This window comes from Solanum pennellii, chromosome 8, assembly GCF_001406875.1.
Source record: "Solanum pennellii chromosome 8, SPENNV200".
In the NCBI taxonomy this organism is placed as follows: Eukaryota; Viridiplantae; Streptophyta; class Magnoliopsida; order Solanales; family Solanaceae; genus Solanum; species Solanum pennellii.
The window spans coordinates 2,634,412-2,657,379 of NC_028644.1; the positions used below are offsets into that span (position 1 = coordinate 2,634,412).

The window sequence follows — 22,968 nt, forward strand, 5'->3', positions numbered from 1 at the left end:
ATATTATCTAAGGAATTTTATAGGTGTTCATCGATAGTGTCCTCTAGATCGACATGCATTTTAAATACATTATTCATACTGAAACTATAAATCATCCATAACAATAACTTGAAAACATGCACTTATACTAAAGGTTTTATATGCACACACCCCGAGACCGATTTATACATTCATTCTTGAGTTCACGAGTTCAATAGTTTTTGATCAGATCCTGTATATAAATTAAGAAATACACAAAATATTTAGAGTCATTTAACTCATATGAACTTAATTATTATTATTATTATCATATATTAATATAACTTAAAATTCCTGCAAAAACTCATTAAATTCAAATTCTGAACTCACCTTTATACATACCTTAGTCATATTTTTCATAGATTTTTATATGGTAACCATTTGGACATTGTAAGCCTGGAGATCGTACTATATCTCCTCCTTTGATTGTTTCCCACCTAATGATAGTGACGATTTTTAAATTAAAGATGTGTATATAATGAGCGTATCACGCCTCTTCATATTGGGCATATTTTTATGTAAATTCCTTTAATCAATGTATATATTTTGTATCACTTACTTGTACTTAGTGACAAGGCAATGGAGAAACACAGCCATTTGCACTTTAGCAAAGTCTGCTCCAATACAATATCTTATGCCACCTCCAAATGCCATAAAATTTCTAGTTGCTCCATTTAGCTCTATTCCCTATAAGCAATTTCAACAAATTTGAGAAAAAAATGAAATTATAATAGGGATAATACACTAGTATCCCCTAGACTATGATCGAAATTTCAAAGACACACCTTAACTAAACTAAGGTCCTATTACCTCCCTAAACATATTTTCTTTCTAATTTTGTACATCTTTTTGGCTTACGTGGCCTCCAAACGTCTCCCACGCGCCTCACTTAAGTGGAGACACGTAGTGTGCCACGTAAATCAAAAGATGTATAAAATTACACAAAAAATGAGTTTAGGGGGTAATAGAACCTTCGATTAATTAAGGTGTGTCTCTGAGATTTCGATCATAGCGTAAGGGGTACTTGTGTCTTATCCCAATTATAATATAATTCGACAAAGAACTCACCTCCCATCTCCATGGATTGAATTGAAGTGGATTTTCGTATTTGTGAGGATTTAAGTGCACAGCTTGAGAATACACCATAATTGCCCAACCAGCTGGAATGGTATATCCTGAATCACGAATGATTTTTTTTTTTATATAAAGACATAATTAAAAAAAATAACTTTATCGAATAATTGTAAGAAAATAAAGAATAAAATATGAATAAAAAAGTACGTAGCATAATTTATGAAATATTATGATACGAAAATACCTTTGAAATTGATTTCTTTGAGTGTTTTCCTGAAAATTGCAGGAGCAATATTTGCTAGTCTGACTGTTTCATTGATAAACTGCATTTTCAAGTATATATTTAAATAAAATATAAATAAATAAAAAATATTTACAATAATAGATTAAATATACCTGAAATGTGAACTTCATTGATTTATATTCTTGCCATGTAAGTCCATAAGATGCATTTTCCCTTCTTCTTATTATTGCCTCATGTTCCTCCTAAATGTATTTAGATATATTGTGGTATTTAATTTGGAGTAAATAATCTCAGAATAAATTTTTTTTTATAAAATAATACAATATTTGATTGGCCGCATAAGAAAAAAATAATGCTTCATAGGCAGATAAATATTTCCTTTGTCCCACTTTATGTGACATGATTCTGACTAAGAGCGTGAGCGTTAACTGATTTAAATTTTTGTTTGAATTCACACATAGAATCTTTTTTAAAAATAGGAAAAATGCATAAGTACCGTCCCAATCTATGTCCGAAATTTCAGATATACACTTATACCATACTAAGGTCCTATTACCCCCTGAACTTATTTTATAAATAGTTTTGTACCCCTTTTCTACCTACGTGACACTATCAACCTGGTCGTTTGAAAGTTTGTTAGCATGCGCTAGGCCCAAAAGATAGTGTCAAAGTTAAGAGGGTAATAGAATCTTAATAAAGTATGATTGTGTCTTTGAAATTTCTGACATAGATTGAAAATACTTATGCATTTTCCCTAAAAAAAAATACACATATATGTTTTTCAATTAATCAAGAAGATGAGTGTCACTTACTTTTAATTCTTTCAAAGCTTGAGGATGTTGATGAAGAAATTTAATAGCCAAAGTTATAGCCCAAGAGGTTGTCTCAAAGCTAACAAAGAGCAACACAAACATCAAATCCAAAGCTATTGCCTCAGTGAGAATTGTGTCTTTACTTTGAAGTTCTTCTGATACATAATCAAAAAAGTCACTTTGTTCCTTTCTTGGTTGTGATTTCCTTTCCTCTAACATTCTCTTGAGCATCTTCATTATCTTCTTTCTTCCCTAATGAACACCTTCTAGAGTTAGTCCAATCACGACTCGTATAAATTTAATCAAACATCGTTATAACGATAATATTATAGTAAAATGATAATATAGAGAACAGGAGTATAACATAATATAAAGAAAACTTGATTATTATAGTGAAACGATATTTTAGAGAATGGTTGCAGCATATAGTTAGGGGTTCATCTGAACCTCCTCAATCGAAAATATTCATGAATGGTTAAATTTTTTTTTAGTTATATATAATAGATGTTGAACCCCCTTCCACTAGTTCGTATGTTTACATTTTAGATTTTGAATCTGCTTATTAAAAATCCGGACTCCGCCGCCGATTATTATAGAGACATGTAATCATTTAATTTAGGGAGAATAATATTTTTATTAATCTTTGTGTTATATTTAATAGATTTTGATTTTAATATTGGTGTCATATGCATTATATTAATTAATACTTACCAATAATTATTATGCTATTAGTAGAGCATATAGAAATTATTAAATTATAAATACCTGTAAGCACTTGTAATAGGCAGTTCCAGGAAAATATATAGGGAAAGAAATTAATCCCTTTATAAAGGCTACAAAATTTTCACACACATTCTCTGTAGAATTTTCAGAATCATAGCTTATAAGTTTCTTTCCAGTTATATCAAATATCATCTGCAAAAAAAAAAAATTAAAAAAATAAATATCATGCTTTGAATTCATATTTTTTTCTTTAAAAAAAATAATAAAAAATCAAAACTCATAAATGATAAATCTTATATTGTGAACTAATTAAATGGGGAATTTAGAGGGTTCATTTCATCAAACTTTGATGATTATTTTGTCGTATCTAATCATGAGATATATATCATAGTTTTATATATATATATATATATACATATGTTTAAACTATTACTCCCTTTATATTATTAAAATATGCATCGGTGCTAAGTTAGTTAAATATTTAAAATAATCAACAATATACGTGTGAAGGTCAACTCAATATCAAGGTGTGTTTTAATATAAAAAGGAGTAATAATTTAGGTACCTTAGGAAACGAAAAATACGAAACTCACAAAAATACAATAGTTTAGATGTGTTGTATACCATTAACTCTATTTATAATCAAGATTTTTCTTGAAAGAAGTCTTCCGTTAATTTATTTTAACGTAACGAAATACATGAAAGTCGAGTGACTATACGTGAAATTAACCCTTGAATTTAGACTACTTACCTTGGCTGTTGCTTCCTTCATCTCAACACTCTTTTGTTTTGACCATCTCTTCAAGTTATTACTTGTAGTTTTTTCAACTTCAGGCAGCATTTTTCTCAAACTTTCAGGGCCAAAAAGATTTAGCACCATATTTTTTAAGTATTTGTACATAAAACCATGTAAAGATCCAACATTTTGCCTTCCCATAATCTCAGCAAAAGTATGTGGATACCAACTTTGAAACAATTTTCCCTCTTGTTGGAAGATGAAGTAATTAAAATCAGGGTCTGTGGATACTATGATTGGATGTCCCACCAAACTAGTTCGAAATATCGGCCCATACCTGATTCAGAATTTAGATATTGTGAGTTTTAAGCCGAGAGATCAATGGGGTGTGAATAATGGCGTAAGTCAGAATTTTCATTAAGGAGTTTCAAAATATATGAAGAAGTACTGAAGTCAAAGAAGGTTTAATATCTACTATATATATATAATAAATAGTTTTAACCATGTATAAATTGAATATTTTTTTGCCAAGAGGGTGTGAATGAAAAAACTGTTGGGTGCTTACTAGCTCCGCCCCTGAATGTGAAACGTATATTTAGTTCTATTTGATCATTATAGTAAAATATTAATATATATAATTGATTTATACAAAAATTTCTGACAATAATAATAATAATAATACTCTCCTCCTTTCAATTTGTTTGTCGTATTTTTCTAAAAGAATGTATTTTTTTTTATTTTCTTTACTGCTATTTAACTTCAACTTTCTACATGACATTTTTAAGATGACAAAATTAAAAGACATTCGAGATCATAAGATTTCAAAGTTCATTTTACTTTTTTAAACATTACGTCAAGTTAAAACGTGACAAACAAATTAAAACGCAGGGTAAAAAACTTTAAATTAGTTAATTACCTTTGCATCCTCTCCTTCACAAAAGGAGAAATATCCAATGATGTATTTGGTGCAAAGAATGGAATAGTCTCACCAAGTAATGGCCAACCCATTGAACCTGGTGGGAGTTTTCCATTGCTTTTAGGGTTCCTCCAATAATGTAAAATAATTATAACTACTAAAGATCCAATAATATAAATACCAAGTGACAACATTTTCTTGATAATATATATTGAGTATGTAGTAGATTAAAGAGAAGGAAATGTGGTGGTTTATAATTTTAGGAAATCATGGGGACTATAAATAGGCAATTGAATAAAAGTCGGGGTTCGTGGGTTTGAACGTACGTAATAACTTTTATTAGTTAACTTTTGAACTCTTAACAAAATTGATTGACGGTTTAGTGGCAAAGAAGACTGGAAGAGACCACAAAAATATTTTTCACTAGATTTGTGTGTTTGAACCCGCCTCTCTTTTTTTAAAAGGAAATTTAAAAGGGATAATTGTATATAATAGCAAACAAATAACCTAAAATAAATGGAGTAGCTAGGTTTGATTTAATTGTGCTCCATAGCAAACGTTTGTCAAAATTTGCCAGTCGCCTCTCTCTCAAAAATCTTGCTCGCCACTCTCCCATTCTCGCTCCAATCTCTCGCTCGCTTCCTCACTTTTTATACAAATACAAGTGTATAAAACTGTTTCTATTTGTATAAAGCAGAGAAAATTGTATAAATACATATATTTTTGTTCCCCTTTCTCCCCTCTTCCAGATCTCGCTCGCAGCCCTTGCCTTTCTCACTTATACGAACAGAAGCGAAATGTATAAATTACGTTTCTATTTGTATAAAGCGTGAGAAAATTGTATATACACATGTAAGTACATATATTTTCGTCCTATACACTTATAATTATATAATAAAAATACTCCCCTACCCAGTTTCTTTTGCCTTTCTCTCTTTCTCGTTTTATACAAATTCAAATTGTATCTAATTTCTCTCTTTCTCGTTTTATACAATTCGATTCAATTGTATATTCGTTGTCCAAGTCTCTTTTATCTTTCTCTTTCTCATTTTATACAAATTCAAATTGTATATAATCGTCCTATACACTTATAATCATACAATTCGTTTTATACACTTCGTTTATACAATTCTCTGCCCAAGTGTCTTTGTCTTTCTTGTTTTATACACTTCGTTTTATACAATTCGCTTCAACTGTATATGTATAGCGAATTATACAGTTTCTATATTTGCTAAGGAGCGCAATTATGCAAATTTTACTATAGCATACAAATATGAATTTTTTATTTGCTATATATGAAAGTTGCCCAATTTAAAATCGCTAACTTTTAATTCTGACTTTGCCAAATTGTTAATTACCTATGATTTGCTTTTAAAATGTTGAACATTTATTAGTAGCTCCAATCTCATCTTCAACGTAGTCCATTTGCTCACTTATTTCAATAGATTTTCATTTTACTCATCACTTTTGACATATCAAGAAATGACAATAATTCTTTTCTATTTTTTACCTTCAACATTACATACTTATATTTTCCAAATCATTTTCTAAGACTTCATTTAATAGGGAATAATTTAATATAATAAACACTTATATCATTAATTATTTTCATAATAAATGTGCGAAATCAAAATATAACAACTAAAAATGAACAAAAAGAAATACTCGGTCAAGACACATAACTACTATCTTGACTTGCGTAAGCCTACTCGTCTGTATTTAAGTCAAGACGCGTAACTATAATTTTATCAAAAAAACTAAGCTAAATCCAAATATATCTAAAGATAGTAATAGATTAGAAAATGGACATATATATAGCAAATATTCTTCAAATAAAACAAGAAGTAGATGTTTATCTTTTCGATTTAGTGAAAATGTTCAAAATGTCATCATCTTAGTCAGTTATCTTGATATGATCAAAAGAAAAAAACAATATGGTCTTATTTACTTGAAATTCAAAGAAAGGAGCTAAAAGTTTATTACAAGCTTATACGTCTACAACTTTGTCAGGATTGAAACATCAAAATAAAATTTTGCGATGACACTACACCTAAAATTATAGATATTTTTTTATCGATTAGGTCTAGATTCAGTGCGATATTTATTTTTAAGTATTTTTTTATCAAGATGTCCATACGAATTAGGACAAGATTGAAATTTTTGTAAAGAAAAAAAATACAATAATCTCTTCTTAAATGAGATATGTTTTTAATAGAGATTGAGATAAATTTACTATGAGACAACATGTTATCGCCATACATATAAGTAACCAACAATAAAAAAATACTAAATAAATTTTAAATGTACAAAAGGAATTTTCAAAGAATATACTTTTTATAATTTTTCTGTTTTTCTAGCAAGTTGAAAATATAACTATTTTGTGGTTTTCAATTTTTAAAATTAAAATCTACTAAAAATGAAACGAAATATTCAAAATTGGACTTTAAAGAAAACGCTAACAAGTTATAAACACTTTTAAGAGGGTGAAAATGTACATGTCTACAATGACTACAATTATTCAAGAATTATATTAAGAAGTTTAAAGTTAAATATTTTTAATATAAAAATATATATATTTTTTTGAGACAGACAAAATTAAAAAAAGCAAAAAATTTATATAATTGATTATTTTTCACTTTAAAAAGAGTATTCTTTTTAAGAATTAGATTTCATTCTAGACCTATAGTTCGTCAACATGCCTGCTTATATAATAAGGGTATTTCTGATATTTGATAAGCTTTTATTCTTTAAAGACTTTTATATGTCGGTGTTTTATAATTGTACCTTTTCTCTTTTAGACAAACAAATCAACGAATATTTTCATTATTACATACTTTAAATTTTATTAAAACCACATAAATTAGGATAGAAGAGTAACATACATTACTCAAAAATATACGTAACAAATAAAATTTTAAGTATAATTTTTTTAAAAAAATAAAAATTAAATTGATTTTTTAAATTTTATTGTGCGATATAAATTGAAAGAAAAGCATAAATACAAATTATTATCATATAGATAATCAAAATATCATAAAAATACCTGCCATGTACACCCGTTGACTTCTGTTAGCTTTGCCGTCAACTACCATGTGGAAAACACCTAAAATAAACCAAAAAAAAAACCATTTTAAAATTAAGAGTCGATAATATTAGGTTATTTAAATGATATTTTATACTTGGATGAATATCAATTATAATAAAATTAATAAGTTTATATTTAATAATTCGTTGAATCACTCTATTGATCTTTAGTTATATAATCAAAATAATGATGAGTTTATGTTCAATAAATCGTCAAATCACTCTAGCAATCTTCAACTACTATTTTAACTCCTTTTGGAAGGTTGTTACATTAATTATACATCTTATTAAATATGTATAATATTTGGATTATATAATTTTGGTTATTATATGATATCATCACACATAAAACATATTTGAAGAATAATCCTAAAAAAAAAAGAGTAGGATATTAAAAGGTTTCTTAATTTTGTATTTCTAAATTAAACTTATATCTAATATATAAAAATGTATTTTAATTTTGTGATATTAAATATCACGTAAAAAGTTAAAATTAAATTATTATAAAAAAGAAAACAAATCATTCTTTTCGAAACATACTAAAAGAAAAGTATGCCATTCTTTTCGAATAACAAAAAAAAGTATAAACGATAAAATATAATTATTAAATAATAAATAAAGACAAAACGAGAAAAGAAAGTAAACAGAGGAGGAAGAGATTTTCATCATTATCTAAACATGAACTTAACAAAATAAGATTTTCCATAGTTATATAAACATGAACTTTAAAATACGATGTACTAAAAATACTTCAAATAAGAATCACAATAAATATTGTACTCATGTATAAATTAACGATATAATATAATGCAGTAATAGAAAACAACCATCCGAACAAGCTTTAATCACTAGAATTTTCTCGTATTTATTTTGATATATGTCACTTAAGCCAAAGATCTATCAGACACAATATCTCACCTACATAACGTAACATAAGAATGCATATACACTATCTTTCCCGAATTGACGTATAATGTTATTTCATTATTGCAATATTTTGACTAAGCGTAGAATTATTCGATTAATTTATCGTTTTTTTCTTTTCACCAATCAAATATTTCTTGAATTAAACAACACCCACCGTCCACTAGTTGACACCTGATAGCTTCAATTGGCCGGCAAAGGACACGTGGCAGACACCCACTTGCTCCACCAAAAAAACCAATTTTTAAATCAAGAATTGATATTCAAATACCAAAATTAAAAAAAAAATGTCCACCTCCATCATTTTTCACCGCCGGCGCCGCAGTCACCGCCTCCGGCAGCCATGTACGGTGGAGACGGCGACGATGAGTCAACCCCGGGTTTGGCTAAACGATTTTACTCACTTGAATCGAGTCATAGGAAGCTTGAAGAACAGTTCAATGTTTTATTGCAAGAAAAAAAGATAGATGATTCATTGAAAATGGATGATTCAGATGAGAAATTAATGGATTCAGGTGAAATGGGGTTTCGTGTTCCTGGGGTTTTTTCTACTGGAAGTCCGTATAGGAATGTGTTGAATCATATGGGTCATGCTGTTCATGTTAGTAGAGCTAGTACAGGGGAGATAATATATTGGTAAGTGAATTGAAACTTGTTTTAAGTTCAAGTTTGATAGTGAAATTACTCTGTTATATTGAGTGGGTTTGATTTGAGGTGGGGTTGTTGATATTTAGAGTTTTTGATTGAGTAATGAATTTGACTTGAGCTTGATTTACTTTGAAAAGTTGGTTCTTTAGTTGATTTTTGCGTATATTCAGCTCCTTTTTCGTAGATTTTGAAGTTGAAACTTGAAAAATAAATATTTTAGTTTTTGAAGTTGTGATTTTTTGGGATTTGAAGTTAGCTTCTGGAATTTGGATGTGCATTTTACTATTTTGAAGTTTTGTGAGTTGAAGCCTTAAAAATCCTAACTTGTAATTATTTGAAGATTGAATTTTCAGAACTTGATAATATTTCATGGGCAAATAGATATTTGAAGATAAATTTATAATGGTCGATGTTTGATTTTCGCTGGGATTGTTGGTACTATGAGCTTTTGCTTGGTAAATTGTAGTTGACTTGAGCTAGATTTACTATAAAAACATTGTTGATTTTTGTATATTTTCAATGTAAGGAGTAGATTTGGAGGAGTTTCAGTATAACTGATCCTAACTAGTTCAAGATTGAGGGGTAAGTAAAATGCGGAAAGGAAGTTTAACACCAGATGGTTTTATACTGCTTGGGATCTAGAATGGATCTTAGTCTAGTTCCCTGTTCTCTTCTAGATTTTGAGTTGTGCAAATGTACATCCTAAATCTACACTCAGTTGTTTTTTCTTTTAAGCTCTTTTCAATCTTTTGTTACAATGGCTCACCATTCTAATTTTCTCTCTTCTCTTTTTTTATTACACGGTAATTCACTCACAACAACAATGCTTGCTAAAAGTAGAACAAAGATAGTAAAAAGGTTTAGTCGTCTTGTATGTTTTCTTCAGTCATTCTCAGTCTGTATATAGGTGTTGATGGACTGATGAATAATGCACGCAACCAAAAGATTTGATCCTTGGAAAAGGAGAAGTGAATCCTGTTTCCAAGAGTAAGGCTAAGTCCTTAGTGACTTCGAAATCTTCCAGCCGTTTGAAAATCTTTTCTATGCGTGATTCAAGAAATCATTGCTACCGTTGTTTCCTTGATTTGTTTCCTGGCGTAGTTCAAGGGATCATTTGCTGCTGTAATTTCCTTGATTTGTTGACATACTTATCTTCTGAATATCTCTGTCGTTAAGGCTGATATCAAGTTAGATTGATATCTTCTTTATTTATTGTCTTCTATTATCTTCCTTCCTATATGTTGTCCAGTGATAGGTCCTGAATTGAAGGATGGTTTGTGCTTTCCTTTGTGCTGCCCAGTGTCTGGAAAGAACATTTTCCTATTCTGATTGTTCGAAGACGTACATCTGCAATGATCTTTATAGCTGCTAAAATTACCTTCATGATTTAACATTGTGGCATGGATCAACTTTTTACACTCAACATATAATGAATCTACTATTTTTTATTTTTTATTTTATAATATTGACTTGAGATGAGATCAAGTGGAGTGATACAGACAGTGAGGATTCATGCAACCTGTCCCAACTCTTTTGGAAATACAGGTGTAGTTGTTGCTGTTGAAACCTTTTCATTTAATGACTCAGCTAAAGAGTGGTTCAAATTACGCGTTAGCTTCTTGTTGTTGCACTTACATGAGGTCCAGGAAGTATAATTGTGAGATCTAGAAAATACTAATTTGCTCTAAAAGATAAGCTTAAAATAATAGTATAATATTGCAATGGAATGAAGTCTAGGATATATGGAAGACTCATTTCACCAATCCCAAACTGGTTTGGCTTGAGGTATAGTTAACTAATTTATTGACTACAGTGAGAGATTACAAATAGGAATTAAATCAAAGAGATCTCTGGTAACATTGTCTTTTAGTCCTTAAAGTTCAAACTATGCACTTTGGTTTAACTCATTTGTTCATTGGGGGAGTCTGGATTATTATACAGGGGTGTCAAAATATAAGTGAGTGGACTTACGAAGAAGTCAAAGGGAGTCAAAATATAAATGTGTGAACTTACGAAGAAGTCAAAGGGAGTCAATATATATGTTGTACAAAGATTTTCTTTCCTAACTTTATAGTAAATTTTCCGAGGAATTGTCCAATTTCTTAAAGGGGGACTCTAGAGGGGAGGAAGTATGCTGAGAGGGACGGATAGGCAGAGAGTGAAAGACACTTTGGTTTATGCAAATATTTTCTAACATTCCGCAAAAATTTCATGTCTAGTGAAGAGCCCAATAGATTTTTAAGAATGCGTATTGGGGATACATAGGCATCCCAATGCTCAATATTGAGAAATATAGGGCATAGTATAGAAAATTGGCTAAGGGGTATTAGCCAATTTCTATATAATATCCAACTAGGCAAAATATTGGGCATATTAGAAAATATTGATTGAAGGGTGTTAACCAATTTTCTATGTATGAGCAAGTAAAATACATTTTGGGTTGTCCTACCCAATCTAAGATTGATTGTCCAAGAAATGTACCTGGAAGACCCTAAGCTAAAAATATTCGCTTCATAATATTTGCACAATATGTACTAGGCATCCAAGTGTCAAGCCTAGGTACCATAACACATGATCATTTAAAATGATCATGTAGATTAAGCAGTGCCCAAGGACGTGGTGAGGGTCCTTGGGTCAATAAGTAAACATTCCAAATGAACCATCAAGAGTAGTTAGTTAGGAAAGTACAATCAACACATGTGCAAGCACATGTGCAAGACATGTGAAGAAGCGACTAAAGGAGGGGACCACCCTAACCGAATTCGGTTAGGGTAGTTAGGGGGCAAGCATGTGCAAGGGTCCTTCCATGTGGGGCCTGACTTCCTAACCAACACTAGACTCTAACTAACTGCCCTAACTAGCTAACTAACCTAGGACCAACCGAAATAAACTAACTAGTGCACCAGACAGCCTAAGACTTAACTGGGTGACACTAACCTAGTAACTAGTTAAAGAGACAACCTAGTACTTAACCTAGGATGGTCCAAAAGATTGGTTATGGTCCTAACAACTTAGGGATACTTTAGTAATTATTCTAGGTTACTTAATTAATTAATTTAGCAACTTAATTAATTAATTTAAATGGACAAAACCGAAATCACAAAGCAATTTCCAGATTTCGGTTAAGGCAAGCAAAAGACAACCTAGTACCTAACCTAGAATTGTCCAAAGGGTTGGTTATGGTCCTAACAACTTAGGGATACTTTAGTAATTACCTTAGGTTACTTACTTAATTTAGCAGCTTAATAATTAATTTAAAAGGACAAAATCGAAATCACAAAGCAATTTCCAGATTTCGGTTAAGACAAGAAAAAGACAACCTAGTACCTAACCTAGGATGGTTCAAAGCGTTAGTTATGGTCCTAACGACTTGAGGGTACTTTAGTAATTACTCTAGGTCACCTAATTAATTAAATTAGCAACTTAATTAATTAAATTAAAGGGGTTAAATCGAAATTCTTACACTAACCTAGTATAACTCAAGAAACATCCTAGTACTTAATCTAGGATGGTCTAAAAGGGTTAGTTATGGTTCCAATGACTTAGGGGTACTTTAGTAATTACCCTAGGTCTCTTAACACGATTTGGATTCTGGAATTTGAATCGCAACCGGCATCTTTGACCTCTCAGAGGTCGCAGACAAGCCTCTTCTTAGCTTTCATCACATTCATATAGTTAAATTTGCGGAAAATTTAAAACTTTTAAAACATAATGAAGTAAACATAGACTTTATATAAAAGTTACATGGATTCATATACTATAAACTCAAACTAAAAACAACCATCTACAATTGAAGAATTAATCAAATCAAAAGATCAATATATATAATGTAATAGTTTGCCAAAACGGCCTTAATACAAAGCTTTGAAATAAACATTTGAAAAGAAACGCTAGGGACAACATCCAGTAGCTATGTCTAAGGAACTAGGCTAGAGGGTAGCATCCTCGAACATCAAGAGGACCTACCAAAGTCTGGAGATCGACAATCCAAATAACTTCAGCGAGTCTTCAACCTTCTCTCTGACCTGCACCTAAAAAGATAATAATTGTATAAGGTTAATACACACTTGTACTGAGTATGGGTGTATGCACACATACACATAAGGATATGCATGATTAAGGAAAGCTCTTCCTAAACAACATGCCATTTCTGGAAAGTGAAGTCACTAGTCTTTCCTAAATCATTATTTGTGAAATGTGGTATGAATATGACGTATTTTAATGCATTCAAAGCACACAACTCATTTTCTATATGAACATAAGACCTTAGAATCATCAAAATAATTTTAGGATAACTCGAGCGAATATTTTGAAATTTGATATTCCAAACCCGAGAGCTCCTCTTCCTATACTTCGTTTATTTTTCAGTCTTTTTCTTTTTCTTGTTGTGTAATTCAATGATCTCCTTTGATCCTATGTTTTACTTACAAGTGCAATAATTCATTGTAGTCCCATATCTACAATGAATCGAGTAAGTAAACCGAAGGACTAAGGAAATGATTTGACTATCCTACTCACAAGTTTGAATTTCCATTCTTGTTAAATTGGGCATGAATGTATTTATAAGCCAATATTTATTGGCTATGCCCATTCTTTAATCGATTGCATAATATGTATAGTTCTAGGGACATATAATTAAAACTCATGATCTTGCTTACTTTGGGTATGAAGTCTTTATAAGCCAATCTTTATTGGCTATATACATTATTTGTTCATTTTGGATAATATTTGAATTCATTATTGGCTATGTCCATTATTTGATCATTTGCATGATGTAAAAGATTGTTGGCTATGTCCACTATTTGATCTTTGCATATTATAAAGATTATAGGGCATTGATTAGCCCTTATGTTTTGCTCCCCTTTATTGACATAATATACGAAGTCATTATAAGTCAATTTTATTTGGCTATGATCATTTTCATGACGTGAAGATAATGAAGCATATATCTTGATTTGGCACAAGCCAATAACTTGTTAAGACTTCATTCTTTACATTCTAGATTCGTTGGGCAGAAACACTTTATAAGCCATTCTTTATTGGCTATGCCACTTATTTCAACATTTTCATATTAATGGAAGTTGTGAGGCATTGATTAGCCATTACATTTTACTCCCCTTTATTTGCTGAAAACTTCATTGGTATCTAACACTAACGATTGATATTCTTAAGCTCTTACTTTCGTAGCTCACTTTGAACATACGTTCCTTCTTCTTTCTTTCTTGCTTTCTTAGAGACATCTTTAGAATTAAGATCATGCGAGCTAACATGAAATCCAGTGTCTTCCTCACACCGAAAAGAGGTGATTCACCGATCAAAATGAATCTAGATCATGTGAACTAACATGAAATCCAGTGTCTGCCCCACACCAAAAATGGGTGATTCACCGGCTAAAGTGAATTCATCTCAAGTGTTTACCCCACACCGAAGGGGTGGCTCACGACTAAAATGAACCAAGAACATCTTTTTGAGCATTAACCGACATAGATCATGTGAGCTAAACATGAAATTCAGTGTCTTCCCCACACCGAAAAGAGGTGATCTCACTGGCCAAGGTGAGATCGAAACATACCTAGCTCTCTTAGGTGGAAACCACAGGCTAGATCCCATGATGGCTAGACATAGTTCGAAGACTAGGGACGTAAGGAGACTACTTATCCACCTAGGTGGTAGCCTCGTCTCATGAGACTTACACGTGCAAGCACAAGCTCATATCTTGTCTATCGGTGCTTTGCTCACTTTCATTATCTTCTTATCTTTTAGAGTTGACTCAAACGTTATGGAAGTTTGCTTCTAGATTGAGATTTACTTACTCTATCGATGACTTGTCATCCTTTTCTTTACATTGATGAAATGTGAATTGTCCTTACATAACATATTTGGTGTTAATGAGACTTGTCTCACACGTTCTAACACCTTCATTAGTGAGTATTTTTAACATAGTAGCTTAGGTGTAAGTGAGACTTGTCTCTCTTATTTTAACACCTCATTCTGGTCACTTTCTTAACTTAGACATCTTTAGTTATGTTATTACTCACATTACTTGCTTACTTTCGTTTAGTAGCTTCATATCATCGTTTATAAACGACGAGCATTTCATTAAATGAATTACATAAGTTCATAGTTCATTCTTTTAGAGCATGTTGGGACTTGTCCCGATGAATGGCATGCCCTTGGATATGGATTCATTGAATTACTTTAGGAATGCTGGAGTTGTCATTTCATTATTTTGGCTACATACGATTGGCATATGTTAATATTGGCATAAAGAATTAGGTAAAGATTACATAACCATCTTTGTTGGCATAAGACAATTTTCGTATTCATTCATGCTTTATTTGGTATATAATAACTATTAGCCAGTTTTTTAATTATTTAGGATAATATTATAGCCAATTCCATTCATCACTCTTAGACAATGTACTGTTAGCCATTTTATTGGCATAATTTCATGGAGATCTTTTAAGCCAACCTTAGATTATAACCTTAGCATAACGTTATTAGCCATTTTGGACAGCATCATGTTAACACTTTAATGAACATAACATCTTCATAAATCACATTAACAATAACCATTTGGACGTAACACATCAACACTTAACATTTTCGGACATAGTGTAACATGGCATTATTCCTTTAATTCACATAAGGAACACTTAACATCATACTATTACAATTTTGTAGGTTCATTCGACATTCTTAATTCAAGAACCCTACACATTAAGATCATCCAGCACCACATACCAACAACATGATCAAGACTAATCTATACAACATACAAATCGTAACAAGGATAGTAGGGAAAGGGAAGTTCGACAAGAACCTTGGGAAACAACCCTAGTTTCGAGATTTCATGGATTCGTTGTGAAGGGAAGTACTCTTGGAGAAAGGATTCCAGGATAGAAACCCATACCTTAAGTAGAACTAAATCTACGAAGACCACCTTGAACGAAAACTTGGAGAAAACCTTGAAATCACCTATGAGATTTTTTGTTTTTCTCCCGCTTTGCTTACTGCCTTTTAGGTCTTAGGAACTGATCTTGACTCATTCAACTTAGGTTTAATAAGTTAATTAAATAAATAAATAAATTAATTACTAAAAAGCCCTTCCTAGATTGACTAGAAATAGGAAAACACAACACTTAGTCAAATCTGAAATTTTTCCTAAGGATTTCGTTTTGACCCTTTAAATTAATTAATTAAATGGCTAATTTAATTAATTAAAGGACCTAGGATAATTACTAAAGTACCCCTAAGTCATTGGAACCATAACTAACCCTTTTGGACCATCCTAGGTTAAGTACTAGGATGTTTCTTGAGTTATACAAGGTTAGTGTAAGAATTTCGGTTTGACCCCTTTAATTTAATTAATTAAGTTGCTAATTTAATTAATTAGGTGACCTAGAGTAATTACTAAAGTACCCTCAAGTCGTTAGGACCATAACTAACCCTTTAAACCATCCTAGGTTAGGTACTAGGTTGTCTTTTTCTTGTCTTAACCAAATCTGGAAATTGCTTTGTGATTTCGGTTTTGTTCTTTTAAATTAATTAATTAAGCTGCTAAATTAATCAATTAAGTAACCTAGGGTAATTACTAAAGTATCCCTAAGTTGTTAGGACCATAACCAACTCTTTGGACAATCCTAGGTTAGGTACTAGGTTGTCTTTTGCTTGTCTTAACCGGAATCTGGAAATTGCTTTGTGATTTCGGTTTTGTCCATTTAAATTAATTAATTATGTTGCTAAATTAATTAATTAAGTAACCTAGGGTAATTACTAAAGTATCCTTTAGTTGTTACGATCATAACCAACCTTTTGGACCATCCTAGGTTAGGTACTAGGTTGTCTCTTTAACTAGCTACTAGGTTAGTGTCACCCGATTAAGTCTTAGGTTGTGCACTAATTAGTTTATTTCGGTTGGTCCTAGGTTAGTTAGCTAGTTAGGGCAATTAGTTAGAGTCTAGAGTTGGTTAGGAAGTTAGGCCCCACATGGAGGGACCCTTGCACACGCCTGCCCCCTAACTACCCTAACCGAATTCGGTTAGGGTGGTCCCCTCCTTTAGTCGCTTCTTCACATGTCTTGCACATGTGCTTGCACATGTGTTGGTTGTACTTTCCTAATTAACTATTCTTGATGGTTCATTTGGAATGTTTACTTATTGTCCCAAGGACCCTCACCATGTCCTTGGACACTGCTTAATCTACATGATCATTTTAAATGATCATGTGCTATGGTACCTAGGCTTGACACTTGGATGCCTAGTACATATTGTGTAAATATTATGAAGTGAATATTTTTGGCTTAGAGTCTTCCTTGCAGGTACATTTCTTGGACAATCAATCTTGGATTGGGTAGGACAACCCAAAATGTATTTTACTTGCTCATACATAGAAAATTGGCTAACACCCTTAAGCCAATATTTTCCAATATGCCCAATATTTTGCCTAGTTGCATATTATATAGAAATTGGCTAATATTCCTTAGCCAATTTTCTATACTATGCCCAATATTTTTCAATATTGGGCATTGGGATGCCTATGTATCCCCAATACGCATTCTTAAAGATCTATTGGGCTCTTCACTAGACATGAAATTTTTCCGAAATGTTACATATTTCTCCATAGGTTTGATGTTAAATCGCCTTGCATATCTTGTTTAGATATGTAGGTGTGTAGATTGGCTTGCATCCAACATTACAGAAAATACAATTACCTGCAGATTGACTCTTTTGAAAATTAATAGAGGAAAACATTTATTTCCTGGTAGAGAAAAAAGAACTCCTACAATTTAAGGGCATGTCAAAAACAGAAAAAGAAAGAAGGAAAACTCTAGGTGGCTAGGTGTTCTTGTCTGGTGTCTGTTGTGAGTTGCGTATTACACACAGAAGCTTTTCTATTGCAGGAATCGATCTGCTGAAAGACTTTATGGTTATAAGGAGCATGAAGTACTTGGACAGATGACCACTGAGTTCCTTATATGTGAAGAGTATCATCAACTGGTAAGGATTGCCAGGGAAAGATTGCGCTGTGGACAATCATGGTCCGGTCTGTTTCCTTGTAAGAAGAGGTATGGTCAGATATTTATGGCAATGTTGACGAAGAGCCCATTGTACGAGAATGGAGAGCTTTTTGGTATTATCACTGTTTCAAATGATGCAGCTTCATTCACTAATACAAACTCAAACGACACAAGTTCCCATGAGGACAATGGTGAACCCGGTGCTCGGGGAATAAATTTCAAAAGGATTCAATGGAATCAACGACCACAAATTGCATCCTCTGTTTCAAATCTGGTGATTATTATCGTGTTGTCATTGTGGTTCATAAACATTTTCGTCACATTCTGAATAATAATCCCTTGGTTTTTCCTGATTATTCAGGCCTCGAAAGTTTTCGCACTGAAGCGTGGAGAAGATGCATCTGCAGAAGTGAGCTCTAGGGATGAGGCTGATTTAGACACCAAAGAAGGAAAACCACTGAAGCCACCCAGAGCACCAGTAAGTGTGAAGGTAGTTTGTTTACTTGCTTCTTATTGACTAAAATGGCGTTTTATGAGGTAAGATTAACGTTTCAGGCGACACGGCTGAGTTTCAGTTTGCTCGGTGGGAAGAATAGAGCTAACACAGAGAGCTCTGAGAAGGATGAATCTTCATTTGACATCTCTCAGCCTTCCAAATTTGTAATTTCCTGCTACTTTACATGTCTGGAGTATGGTTCTATATGATGTCCCTCTCTTTCTTCTTTGCTTTATTAGTTTCTTTGAAAAGATTGGCTGGCAATTACCTTCAAGGTCTTGTTAGCTTATTTGTGCCAAAGAACACACTTGATAAGATGAATTAGAGTAGTCATGGAAGGATCTAGATGAAATTCAAGAACCAATCATCAAATTTTTGTGACAAGTTGAGTAATTCCGAGTGCACCTCTGCAGCTTACTAAGAGGAGTAATAACTGATCAAACAACAGAATTAAGTGGTGGTGGTAGTGCTGTGTGTGTGTTGGGAGGGGGGGAGGGGGATGGCAAAGGGGTTTTCCTCTATTTAAACGTGATTTGCCTTCTAGAGATGGGATGAATCTAAGTAGCAAAAGGATAAGAGATTTTCGTGGTGGGGAGCAGGAAGTAAACGCTGTTAGGGTCCCGGGGTTCATTTAAACTAAAAGTTGAACTGGAGAGAAATTAATAGTTAAAACAGAAAATGTAGGTATTTTGTGCCGAAGAAATAGAAGAACCAAGCTCCCAATAAAAGTTTTTGATAATTATGTATTATATGACTAAACCGGGATGTTATTTCTAATGACTGGTTTGCAATTGTAGGCGGCAAAGGTTATGTCAAAGCTGAATATTGCAGGATTCGGGCACATTAATAAAGAGAAGGGTCACCAGAACGGGGATGACGATACTCCTGTTGTTGAGAATGTAGCTGAACCACATTCACCAGCGGCATCAAATTCTACAGGAAAATATTGTCACTTTGTTGATGCACATCATCACCTCCAGAAAAACCAGAAAGGAAGTTGTCATCCAGGAAGAACATGTGCCCCTACAACTGGGCATGATGGTCCTGGAGGGTCCTCCTCAAGGAACTCCGACAAATTTCCCGAGGCACTTCCTGAACAGATTCCAGGATCATGTATGAGTGATGAACTCCAGCAATCACCTAAGTCAGGTGGGAGCACAGATAGCTATGGAAATTCATCATTCAAAGTTGAGAATGAGTCGAGTTTGATAGTAGATTGTGCAATTTTATGGGAAGACATAAGCCTAAAGGAGGAAATTGGACGAGGTAAACAGAGTAATCTCGCCATTGTTTATATACACTTTGCTCTTTTGAGCTGATGAACCATTGGACAAATATTTTTTTGAGTAGTTACTTCGTTGATTGTTACCACTCATTGTATGCTTTAAGCATAACATATGTGCTGGATGCCTGGAAGGAAGAAAACATTACTTGAATTTTGGTACAATGGTTGCCTAGTTTACTCTTTGCATAAATTATCATCACATATTAATGCTGAGCCTTTTATCATTTATCAAGTACAGAACATTCAAGTTTTTGAAATGATCACTGACCTCAATGTCTTTTCTTTAGGTTCATATGGTGTTGTGTATCATGGAATCTGGAATGCGTCGGTACTTCTCGCGTTTACAAGTTTTTGGTTATGTTCTAAAGGCTGAATAGTATTTCATGATGGAGGTATATTGATTGTTAGTTCTCTCAATGTTTTCTTTAGGATGTTGCTGTTAAGGTCTACTTTGGGAATCAATGCAGTGAGGAAACATTGCTCGACTACAAAAAGGAGGTACGTGATAATACCAGCTGCAAGTTGGACACTACCTTGATAGAACAAAAACTTCTAATTTTTTCTTTACCGTGTTTTCAGGTTGAAATAATGAAAAGACTCAGGCATCCTAACGTGTTGCTATTCATGGGGGCTGTGTATTCTCAAGAAAAATCTGCCATCATCACAGAGTTTTTACCCAGGTATTGAACTGAGTCTCACGCCCCCGTGGGAGAATGCGGTGGAGAAGTTTGTCGATGAACTGGACTGGCAATTGGCAGATGATTGTCCACTCTGTCCAGTTGGACAAATAGAATTGATAACATTCTCATCATGTATTTCAGGGGAAGTCTTTTCAAAACACTCCACGGAAATAATCATTTATTAGACTTCAGACGGCGTCTTAGGATGGCCCTCGATGTGGTGTGGTTTCTGCTTGGACTCATCAATTTCCGTCTTTAATGTGTTCTCCGTGTGACATTTATTCTAGTAGAATCATGGTGTTCCTAACACTCATTTAATTGACTCTAGGCAAGAGGTATGAATTATTTGCATCGCTGGAACCCACCTATTGTACATAGAGACCTTAAGTCATCAAACCTGCTTGTTGATAAAAGTTGGACCGTCAAGGTACTGATTGCTGAACTAATGCTTCAAATGATTCTCAGTGAAGCCCTTCAATAGATAAGTACACTGACATAATTTATTCCAGGTAGGAGATTTTGGCCTATCAAGATTTAAAGATTCAACCTTTTTAACAACAAAATCTGGTCGAGGGACGGTAAACATCTTAGCTTCCTTTTCCCTCCTTTGTTATTGTCACATCGGATATAGCTTATGCCAATACTGGTCTGTTTTTGTTTTCTTGATTATTGCAGCCTCAGTGGATGGCTCCTGAAGTACTTCGAAATGAACCTTCAACAGAAAAGTAAGTTCCCAAAGCCTTGCTTGCAAGCTTCATAAGAAGATAAAATATTTTTGCATCTGTTAATTTGCGAAATGACTAGGTGATTGGCTGATGCTCAATTGTTTGTTGAGCTTGAGTTCTTTCACCTTCGTGCCTTTGTCCTAAGAACATGTTCAATGTAGGTAGATACAAAAATAGAACTGCGGGAACCATTTTATCCATTCGAGTAATAGTGTTTGTTGGTACCAAAGTATTCAAGCATTTTTTTCCTCCTTTTTTCTGTCTGAACACACACATACATATACATATATATATATGATGATGATGGCATGAGTTGAGCTTAACTGAAGCAGTGAGAATTCATATAAGCCAATCCCAACTCGTTTGGCATTCAGACGTAGTCGTTTCGCAATGTCTTTCTGATGGATTTATTATATTATCGCGACAGATCCGATGTCTTCAGTTTTGGCGTGATCTTATGGGAATTAATGACCGAATCTATTCCATGGAACAACCTTAATTCTTTACAGGTAACTCTCTTACCTCTCTGTTGTTTGCAAGTATGACAAAATGCAAGTGCTAGCTTATTGCAAGTTGTCTCACTAAAACAATTTTTGAACTGCTTTGTAATGTTTTTACTTGAGCCGAGGGTCTATCAGAAACAACCTCTCTACCTAGTACCTCCCATGGTAGCAGTAAGATCTGCGTACTTCGCAGATTACATTGGATATGTTGTTCTTACATTGAACCAATGAACTTTTCTCTTTAAAGGTTGTAGGAGTTGTCGGATTTATGGATCGTAGATTGGAAATTCCGGAACATCTTGATACTCGAGTATCTACAATCATCCTCGATTGTTGGCAAAGGTGCTCTTTCCTCTCTCGTTTATTTCATTCCATGTTCTCATCGATGTGTGCAATATGAGCTCGAACTAAACCTCGTTTTCTTCTCTTTATACAAACAGCAATCCAGCAGTCCGTCCATCGTTCCAAGACATAATCCAAAGAACGACAGACATAATTCTCTCGTTTACAGGATCAACGACAGCTAGGAAGAACATAGGGACATAATATCAAACACGAATCGACAGTTTTTTCCAGATAACAACTTATCAGGAGTTCACTAGTGTAAGTGAATTAGCAATACATTTTTCTGACATTTCTTTTCTTGTTTTTTAAAAGTTAAAAGGGTAAGGAGTTCCATTTACCCTGATAGTGAATGGATGTTAGAAAGCATATATGTTCTAATCCCTTAGAATATATATAGTGTGTAGGCAAGTTTTGCTGGAAAATTACATTGTGTAGATAGATAGGTGAACTTTTTTGAAAAGAAATACTTATTATTCTTTTACGTATGTATAGAATTTTCTTGACTTCTTTACGTGTTTATTTTTTTATATTCAGATTCTCCTTACTCTTCTGTTTTGAACGTTGTTAAGTATTGTCTTACATCGTGTTGTATTAAATTGTACTGTGTTGTTTTAGTGAATACAATATTTCGATAGATTGTATCGTTCTCCGTTATTACATGTTATTAGACATCAACAATTTGAAAGATAAATCTAAAAAAAAAAGAGTAGGGTATGAAGTAGAGTTACTATAAAGA

The 22,968-nt window shown here is 32.9% G+C and overlaps 2 protein-coding genes across 5 annotated transcripts; one reads left to right on the plus strand and one right to left on the minus strand.

The window, feature by feature from the left end:
- Positions 1 to 361: 361 nt before the first annotated feature.
- LOC107027407 (cytochrome P450 87A3-like) lies at positions 362 to 4,725 on the minus strand. 2 transcript variants are annotated; one of them, XM_015228580.2, is made up of 9 exons: positions 4,524 to 4,725; positions 3,623 to 3,944; positions 2,914 to 3,063; positions 2,149 to 2,400; positions 1,489 to 1,578; positions 1,337 to 1,415; positions 1,087 to 1,193; positions 578 to 705; positions 362 to 455 (listed from the first exon to the last, which is right to left on the minus strand). In XM_015228580.2, exons 1-9 carry the CDS (start codon positions 4,715 to 4,717, stop codon positions 362 to 364), a joined length of 1,416 nt encoding a protein of 471 aa, XP_015084066.1. In that variant the 5' UTR covers positions 4,718 to 4,725. The 2 variants fall into 2 exon arrangements, with proteins under 2 accessions (XP_015084066.1, XP_027774675.1); XM_027918874.1 differs by having other exon boundaries at positions 1,087 to 1,211.
- Positions 4,726 to 8,800: 4,075 nt separating this feature from the next.
- LOC107026790 (serine/threonine-protein kinase A-Raf-like) lies at positions 8,801 to 22,761 on the plus strand. Of its 3 annotated transcripts, XM_015227872.2 has the most exons (15): positions 8,801 to 9,167; positions 18,082 to 18,472; positions 18,560 to 18,676; positions 18,754 to 18,858; positions 19,492 to 19,960; positions 20,267 to 20,307; positions 20,409 to 20,477; positions 20,559 to 20,659; positions 20,801 to 20,879; positions 20,988 to 21,086; positions 21,169 to 21,237; positions 21,335 to 21,384; positions 21,812 to 21,893; positions 22,135 to 22,229; positions 22,328 to 22,761. In XM_015227872.2, exons 1-15 carry the CDS (start codon positions 8,875 to 8,877, stop codon positions 22,431 to 22,433), a joined length of 2,166 nt encoding a protein of 721 aa, XP_015083358.1. In that variant the 5' UTR covers positions 8,801 to 8,874; the 3' UTR covers positions 22,434 to 22,761. The 3 variants fall into 3 exon arrangements, with proteins under 3 accessions (XP_015083358.1, XP_027775017.1, XP_027775018.1); XM_027919216.1 differs by lacking the exon at positions 18,754 to 18,858 and having other exon boundaries at positions 8,864 to 9,167; positions 18,560 to 18,688; XM_027919217.1 differs by lacking the exon at positions 18,754 to 18,858 and having other exon boundaries at positions 8,864 to 9,167.
- Positions 22,762 to 22,968: the final 207 nt, after the last annotated feature.